General features: G+C 36.4%; 1 protein-coding gene across 1 annotated transcript in view; it reads right to left on the bottom strand.

The window, feature by feature from the left end:
* Positions 1 to 8,889, bottom strand: part of tbc1d7 (TBC1 domain family member 7) — a 10,282-nt gene extending 1,393 nt beyond the window's left edge. The window contains exons 1-5 of the mRNA XM_015371936.1: positions 8,690 to 8,889; positions 6,684 to 6,803; positions 5,726 to 5,806; positions 3,582 to 3,772; positions 2,013 to 2,150 (exon numbers count right to left, since the gene is read on the bottom strand). Coding sequence (XP_015227422.1) covers positions 2,013 to 2,150; positions 3,582 to 3,772; positions 5,726 to 5,806; positions 6,684 to 6,795 — 522 coding nt within the window. The 5' untranslated portion in view covers positions 6,796 to 6,803; positions 8,690 to 8,889. The remainder of the gene's footprint in view (positions 1 to 2,012; positions 2,151 to 3,581; positions 3,773 to 5,725; positions 5,807 to 6,683; positions 6,804 to 8,689) is intronic.
* Positions 8,890 to 9,088: the final 199 nt, after the last annotated feature.

Below are 9,088 nucleotides of genomic sequence, written 5' to 3'. Positions count from 1 at the left end.
GGCTGCAACGGAATAACCCCGACAGATTCAAAAATAACTTAAAACTGATGCCAACATTTAGCTAACTAATGTCTAAGTCAGTGAGCTTCAGTTATTCAACAGCATAAATGCCTGTATGATAAATTATCCAGCAAGAAGTATATAAAGAAAAAAAAAGGAGCTCACCAGCTAATTCAAACACATCAACCGTCGGGTGATAAAAATGGTGGTGGGAAGAAATCATTCAAAAACTGCACCCCTAAAGTTCCCTGACCTTTGTGACATTTCTTTTATTGAGACAATAATATAAGAAAGCATCAAAAGAAAAACTAATTTTAAAGTCAGATTGTTGCCTTAGAGCTTAAATGAGACCAAACCACTGTTACAGATGCACTTGACAAATATTGGGTGAAGAGTACCGAATTAACCCAACTGTACAACAATACAGTGCAGAGGCTGAAACGAGACAAACTAAGTAGTTCTTCCTTTGATTCAATGAAAACCCATCATTCTATAAGGGTATGCCTTAAAAAAAAATAAATTCAGTCATCAGCATTCTAAAATATCAATCCTTATTTTAAAAGAAATGTTAACAGAATCAAATCTGACATGTTTCATAGTTGTTTTTATCTAAATAGATGACTGAGCAACTAACAAATACCCTAAATTTGTGTTACACCGATACCAGTATCGGCCGGGGCCCCGATCCAGCACTAAAATGGTGGTATCGGTATCGGCGAGTACCAACAAATAGGGCACAGACACCATTTTGAGAGCCAAAAGTTTATTCAACTATTGTCCCCCATTCCAGGTAGGCAATACAAAGTTCTGGATTCAGTTTGTATTAGTGTTTTTCCTGCTTAACATAGGTAGGTAGCAGCTTGACAAAGCCATGATGATTTATGGTTGGTACACTGGCCTTTTTTTAAAAACTGGTATAATAGGAAATGGTGTGAATAGACTGAGGGAAGACAAAGGTCCAAGGCTCGATCCAGATACCTCAAATGATCTCCTAGCTCCTGTCCCTTCCCTTTTAAAAGGGTGAACAGTAAGAACTCTCCAGACTGCTGTGCTACACCCAGACAGCCTTCAGTCCTACAGGTGTCATTAAATAAAGGACACGCACAGGAATGATGCTGGACAAATTGGGACTACAGCCAACAGGAAAAGAACTACAAAAAATAAGTCACATAAATGTACCTAACAGCTGAAGATCTTACAAAACATTAAGGTGTGCTATTAGCATACCTCACAGTACATGTCAGGAAATAATATATTTTTGTTAAACTCCCTGAGGTGGGCTGACTATACAGTCTGTCACAAACGATTGTGGGAAACCATTTACTCCTAGTGGCGGCTAGGGACATCAGGAGGTCCCTATGCTAACTGCACTGGCGCTAGGAAGAATGCTGCTTCCTGCTTCCTTGATGCCAGCACTGATTGGATAGCAACTTATTATGGTGACCACTGATGCACCTCTACCATAGCTGAAGTGTCTTTACTGGTTTAAGCCCATAGGTCAAAATGGCACATTAACCTGTACCACCGCCTTCCTAACCAGCTTGATTTTTGTCATATGTGCATCAGCTGTGCATAATTTTCAATAAGGTACAACAGCATAGTTGGTAGTCAAGATTTTTATATGCTATGTATTTTTTAAGCTAGTCATGGCATGCGACCATGCCCCATTTAAAATTATTCTAATTTAACCAAGAAGTTTGTTCCTGATCAAAACGATAAGATAAAAATCTCTACAGAGATACTTTAAGATACACTATAATAATTTAAATTAACCCTGTAACTTGTAATTAAATGTTATGAAAGGAAATTATTATTTGAAGCATGTTTGTAAATTTAGCCTAGCCTAAACTCGGCCATCTTATCTGATTTGTGGACAAGCTTTACTGCATTTAAAACAACGATAAATCAGTGGATCACATATTTTAATCGCAGCATTTCAATTTTCAAAAACAAACTAAATATATTACAGCTTAACAGCATTTTTCTTTTTGCTTGGAACTAACAACACTTACAAGGTGAGGAAGCGAGTCTCCAAACTTGGTGTGGAACTGATTAATGAAACACTTGATCAGCCAATAGCAGTCGATGGGATCATCAACTATCTCCTCCATGGCTCTGCTGATGGCCAGGAAGTCTTCATTCTGCTCATCCTGAAAATACAACATAGTAACACTTTGGAGAGGCAAATCAAGTGTTGCAGTCAGAATTAGCTATTAACAAAATTGTCTTTATTTACAGGCTCAACTTTTTAACATACACAGTTGAAAGTGGGGCTGAACGATTTTGGCAAAAATCTAAATTGCCACCATTTTGAACCGACCATAGAACAGCAAATATGCCATTTTCAGTCCAACCAATGTTACACACCCTATTCAGAGACCTTAAGGACCAGCACCAAATACCTTATATAATCATTTATGATTTCAATCTTCTCTCCATGTTGGAGGCCATATCAGACTGACCAATAGACATTGTTCTAATCCAGCTGCAGCTGCTGTAAGGCGGCAGAGTACCGCTGCAGCAATGTTGCATTTTATTGGCTAGGGAAAGGGAGTTTTTCCTCTCCACTGTCGCTACAAGGATGCTTAGTGTGAGGGATTGCATTTGAGTCAATGAGTCGATGCAATCAGCTGGTTTTTCCTTAGATAGAAAACTTTGAATCAATTTGACTGTATGATCAGGTTGAACTGTAAAGTGCCTTGAGATGACGTGTGTTGTAAATTGGCGCTATATAAATAAACTGAACTGAAAAAACATAAAAACCTAACCCATGGGTTGTTTAGGCATAATACACCAACTGTTTGAGAACCCTTCTGAACCTAGTCACTTCATCCCTGCTTTCAAAGGCTGAGACGATGACAGAGGCTGAAGGGAGTGAGATCCCCCGTTTTCACAGAGATTTTTCTTACATAGATGTGCAAATAGGTCAACATACTCAAAAAACGAACATAGTGGTCTGGATTTCAGCATAGTGGGGACTTATTCAGTATAGCAGCCCGCTACATTGAATTATGCTGCTGAGAATCCTTTATTATAACAGCACATCTCTTTTTGAGCTTCCCTAAATTACATTGTAATCGTATGCAAATGTCTGATTTAAGATATGATAAAAAAGTTATTGTGACATTTAGCACGCTGAAAGTTTTCTGGTCACCCTAATTGGTAAGCTATATAAAGAAAGCTAAAGAAAAACAACATTCTTGTGCATTTCCAACATTCTATTCATTTTAAAGTGTATGCAATCAACTAGTTATTTACTTCTTTAAATTATTAGGATAGCAGCCACTAACTTGTGAATACTGTTATATTCTAGCTTATTCCTATATAATCAACAGTGCTATATTATAACCCATTCCCATGAAATATCCAATATATCAGGTTTCCTTCTACCATTACAGGTAGAAATAGCTCCAATTAACTGGTTAATATTTTCTTGATGGTTCTTTGAAACTGCTGGCTTCAGCAGGCTATAACTCAGCATGCCACTAAAAAAGCAAAAGATTACAAGTATGGAAGGAGTCGGCTTTAATTATGTGAAAACTACACAAGTTTATCATCTTTCTAACTTGAATTTATCTTACCGGCGGTAAGATCTCAGAGCATCGTGGAAGAACTTGGCTCTCCAGCTGGAACATGCGCAGGTAGATGTGAGTGGAGGGTGTAGATGGGTTGATGTACCTCATCACCGTCAAAGCAGTCATGACATCCTGGTACTGCTCCTTCCTGTAGCCTCCAACCAAAGAGTGGGAGTCACTGTGAGGAGGAAGGATTCCTGCAGGAATAGGGAGACTATTCACTATTTTATTGTGTCATGTTAAGCAGCTGTAACTTCTATTGTTAGTTTTTAGACTGATTTTATCATTATATAGACATTTAGAGGTGACGCTGCAAAGTTCTTTTTTAGAGAGGTTTTTAAGCAAAACCCTTTCTAAATGAACTATAGCTATATTTGATCAATTTACCTATCATGATTAAAAGATTAACATGCTCATCAATAACTGTAGAGTTTCAGAAGCAGATCCGAGTATTTTCTCTAATTCCTCACCAGGTCCAATTCCAGAATAAATCTTAAATGTTCACAAGTGAAAAATATGTTATATTGTCTTCATTTTTTATTAGACTTAGCCTCAGACTTTTTATTTGTCATTTTGTTTACATAAGTGTGAAACAAAAAGAAATTTCCATTTTTTATTGAATGATTTAAAGGACATTAGACTTCTTCAGAATTTTTTATTTTTATTTTTTCAAAGCAGACTGGACAATTTCCCATTCTTTCAAGCCTCTCAAACTCAAAAATCATAATTTTGTTTTCAGAAAATGCTTATGCCTGCCCCAAATGCCCTCAAGTTATAATAGTTTAGATAACGAAATACTGTCATATGTTTAGGGGGAAGGGTATAGATTTTGCTATAACTTCTAAAAAATAGACTTACAAAGTTGACAATAATACCATTTAAAACTTTTCTCTTCTAGTCCATGTAAAGATATATACAGTATGTTTTGTTTGCATATATTTGTACATTACATATTTTAAAAGAAATACCCGTAAAAAAGAAATTTTCATTTTTTTTTTTTTTTTAATCTTGTATTATATAAAAAAATCATAATGTAGAATTCAACTCTGATGAAAATAAAGTTATTGTTTTGTTTATACTTTGTACAAAGATATTGGTATTTTCTTTATTCATGTTGTATCCATTAAATTACATAAATCACAGATTTTGGGTTTTTATTATGAATTTTGATGCAAAGATGGCAGCAACTTCAGAACAAGGCAGAACAAAAACAACACAACTTCCAATTTGTTAATGTAAAAAGCTATACAATTTTTAATGTTTTAATCCTTGCCATATTTTTTTTAAATATGTAATGTACAAATATATGCAAAAAAAACAAATTGTAGATTTTCTTACCTGGACTAGTAGGGATTTTTTTTTTAGCTTTTCAATGGTATTATTGCCAACCTCTCTAAGTTTATTTTTTAAGAAGTTATAGAAAAATCTATACCCTACCCCCTAAAAATATGACGGCTTTTCGTTATCTAGACGGTTGTAACTTGAGGGCCTTTGGAGCAGGCATACGGTAAGCATTGTCTGAGAACAAAATGATTATGATTTTTTAATTTTGTGAGGTTCGAAAAAAATGGGAAATTGTCCAATCTGCTATGAAAAAACAAAATTTAAATTTTTTTATGAGGTCTAAAGGGCATTTTAAAATGGCCTTCCAGCCCCTCCTGACTATAAAACAGTTGCTTTTTTTTAAAGGATTAGTGATGATGTCTTTAGCTAGTTTGTTCTTGAAGAGTGAACTGCCAAAATTCCTGCCTTTATAGAAAGATCCAGGAACTATTTTCCATCTGAAATCATCTGGAATAAGAAAGGGTCTAGTTAAATCCTTTTATGACTGCATTGCTTCAAAATTAAGGTGTAGGCAGTGGCTATATTGTGCTAATGAAAAGTGTTTCTAAATAAATACAGTCTAATAAGGTGATATATCAGATTACTTTTACAGGAGGATGACATTTACAGAATTAAGTAATTGTGTAGAATGATGTGGAGTCAATTCAGACTGATATATTTCTGCCATTAGACTACATCTTTGGCTCACACCTCTTTCATAAGAAATAATTTTCTGTGTATTTTTAATGATTTCCTTTGTTTTTAACGAGGGTATAAACCTATAAGCCAAAGGACATTAAGGTGAATTTGTGGGTGCGCTTCCTTACCCAACAGCACTTTCCAAACGTGAATCCTATACATGGAGGGGAGAGGGAACCTCTGACTGAAGGTACTGAGTTTCTCTAGATCTGCAAAACAATAAAACTAATCAGTTGTGTTGGTTAGGTCCATCAATTCTGGCCTATAAAACATGAATTGCCGTTCTTTATAGTTTCCATTAGTTCTGCTAATAAAGAGGATTTCAATGCAGCTTTCTAGCGTAGAATGTATCAGATATCGCTGCCAGCAGTTTGTATACAGTACTGTAAGAATCATGTCAAAGGTTAAAGAGATATGCTTTGATGTATAATGGAGTAGACAGCTTGCTATCTCTTCAGTATTTGATGTAAAACTTTTTTTTTTTTTAAAACACAATGTTCATTTGAACAAATAATTCAAGTAAACAGGAATCGGTTTCCACCACTTGTTGGTTTCTGCTCATCTTATACAATTGCTGTGAGCTGATGGATAAAAGATGCTTTAAGTCGGGTCCATGCATAAAAGCTAGAGGTTCGTATAATGCTGTTCTATTAGCTTTCTGATCAATGGGTAAGCACGTGAACAAATTACCCATGATTCCTTTTACCAAGGTAATGCAAGCCCCTGGGCTTTAAATCCTATGGCTTTTAGAGGAAAGGGGGTTTATTTTGAAGTGGTGGAGACTTGCTGGGTTTTTGGCAGTGGGTGTGGCCAGTTAATACCATGAATGAGGTGGCTGTTACAGTTAAAATAATCAATATTACCGTACAATAGAGGTGCAACTGAGATCAATCATCACAAAACTATTAATTTGGTTTAGTTGTACAAACTTAATGATTACCACTTAAACATGCATCTTTCATCCAGTTCGACAAAAAGTGATGTTACTTTTTAGTAAAAACTACCAAACCCAGTTTACGATATATGGTCTTTAACCAAGCAAAAGGAAATGTTAGAATTGCAATCAGACTGAAAAGTGTTTCCTACCAAGCGGGTTGTCTTTAAGAAGTATTTCCAGTGATTTCTTCTCTTCCACTCCTCTAAAGCCCATTTTTTCATAATACGCAGAGCGGAAGTTTCTCTGAGGGTCATCAGCCATGATGTAACCTACACAATCAGATTCCAAAGAACATATTTTTATTTCAGTTCAATATAAAAGAGGCAGTGAGCGGATTTCCTGGTGGTTCTCCTAGACGGGTGTCCTTGGTGACTTGTTCTGTGCAAGGAGAATTACTAAAACAAAATAAAACAACAATTTTCACACTCTTTTGTCATAAAAAAAAAATCAGATAACTTCCTTTCAGTATAAAGTGAGGAAAAAATTAGTATTTGAATACTCTGCTATCTTCTTTGGCTCACAGGACAGGATGGCTGCTCTGGAGTATGGAGATCAATTTGTCTCAATATTATTCAAACAAACAAAAACTTATTTCAATGAAAACAAAATAAATGGTGGTCAAAACTTTTGAAATTTTAATGACATTTCTTTGGTAATTATAGTCAAGACTTTTGAAATTTAAATTACATTTTTTTGTAATACTATATTTTTGGGTGGGGGAAGTTTTGTCTAAAAGCTATTTCTTAAATTTAAATGACTCAATTTTTCTCACAAAGAGAAAAAGTTATTTGCAAATCATAAACTTTTATTCATGCAAGTCAGAACTGCTTTGGTTGAGATTCTCAAAACTTTGCTTTTGATGCTCCTTATCTTTGGTTGAGCTCACAGAGCTTTGAGTCCTGGGAACATGAACATCCTGGGTGGGGTCTAATAAGGAATGATGTAGGATGTCTCCCTATTGGTTAACGCTGACTAGAGCAGCAGACCGCTCCAACCTCTGAGAATAGGATCTCGCATGCAGTGACAGTGAAAAGGTAAAAAAACTTCCAACTTCCAGCAGAACCAGGCTCGGTGTGAGTGGCCTACTGCCAATACCAACCCTAATACCAATCCCAAGCAGGGTCATGAGGGGTGCTGGTGCCTATCTCCAACTGTCTACAGGCGGGAGGCGGGGTAAACCCTGGACAGGTCGCCAGAATATCGCAGGGCAACACAGAGACAAACAGGAAAAACAACCATTCACGCACACACTCAAGGACAATTTAGAGAAACCAATTAACCTAACAGTCATGTTTTTGGACTGTGGGAGGAAGTCGGAGTACCCGGAGAGAACCCACGCATGCTCAGGGAGAACATGCAAACTCCATGCAGACCCAGGAATCGAAATTGCACCCCTGTGCCTGGATATTGCTGTTTTGGGGTCAGGGGTGACATTCAAGACAAACTGAGTTTTAATGGTTAGGTTTAGGGTAAGAGTCATTGTTAGGCTGTAGAAATTAATGGAAGTCAATTGAAATCCCCCACAAAGATAATAAGGCAAGTTTGTGTGTGTGTGTGTGTGTGTGTACCTGTCTAGCCCTCAGAGTGAGGACCATTTTTCCAATTTCACCATCAAATTGAGGACCAGTTATTGCAAAGTGAGGACATTTTGCTGGTCCTCACATGCTATTTTGCTAATGGTTAGGTTTAGGGCTAAGGTGTCAATTGGTAAGGGTTAGGGTGAGGCATGCATTGGTAATGCTTAGGTTTAGGGTTAGGGGAGAGAAAGGGTTGAAAATGACTGAAAATCAATGGTCAACACTCAAGTCAACACATGGTCCTCACTACGATGGCAGAACGAGTGTGTGTGTGTGATGAATCAGTATGCTATAAAATACAAATTTTATTTTTTACTAAAATAAGTCCACTCTTTCATGATATTCTAATTCTATAAACAGCACCTGTAAAGAACTTATTCCAATAATACCAAAAACAATTTGACAAACTATTTATTTTTCCCCCAAGAAACCTTTAAATCTGCGGTCCGGAAAGGAAACCTGTGGTCAGTTAGTGAACCAGTGATGGAGGCGCTGTGATTAATCACATGTAAACAGTTATGTGCAAAGATAACAAATAACGATATCAAAATGACATGTGAACAGCCAGCTCATCTCACCTGGATTAAATTCACCGCGTCTCCAGTTAGTTGTTATTCTCTGAGTTTACATCGTATAATCGTTCTTCTTGGATCCGTAAGCTAGAACATCTAATATGCGATGATAAAACTATCTGAATTGTTTAGTTATACATTTTATGCCTAATGATCTATATTCAGCCAGAGCTAGTTGAAGTAACAGGATACGCTACTTCCGGAAGCTTTAATGCATATTAAACAACTTCCGGGTTATACTATCAAAATAAAAGCACCAAGAAAACTGTCTGTATTTAATATCGTTTCCGAATTGTTCTATGAAAAAAGTACGGAGCCCGGGGACTCAATTAGGGGAAATATATATTGAACCTGCGCATTATTAGTTTCCTCAAATATTTATTTGTGGCCGCATAGTACCCCTTT

Source organism: Cyprinodon variegatus, unplaced genomic scaffold (assembly GCF_000732505.1).
Source record: "Cyprinodon variegatus isolate N-32 unplaced genomic scaffold, C_variegatus-1.0 Scaffold67, whole genome shotgun sequence".
Classification (NCBI taxonomy): domain Eukaryota; kingdom Metazoa; phylum Chordata; class Actinopteri; order Cyprinodontiformes; family Cyprinodontidae; genus Cyprinodon; species Cyprinodon variegatus.
Note: the sequence above shows the minus strand (reverse complement) of the source record. Positions and strands in the feature narration are given on the sequence as shown.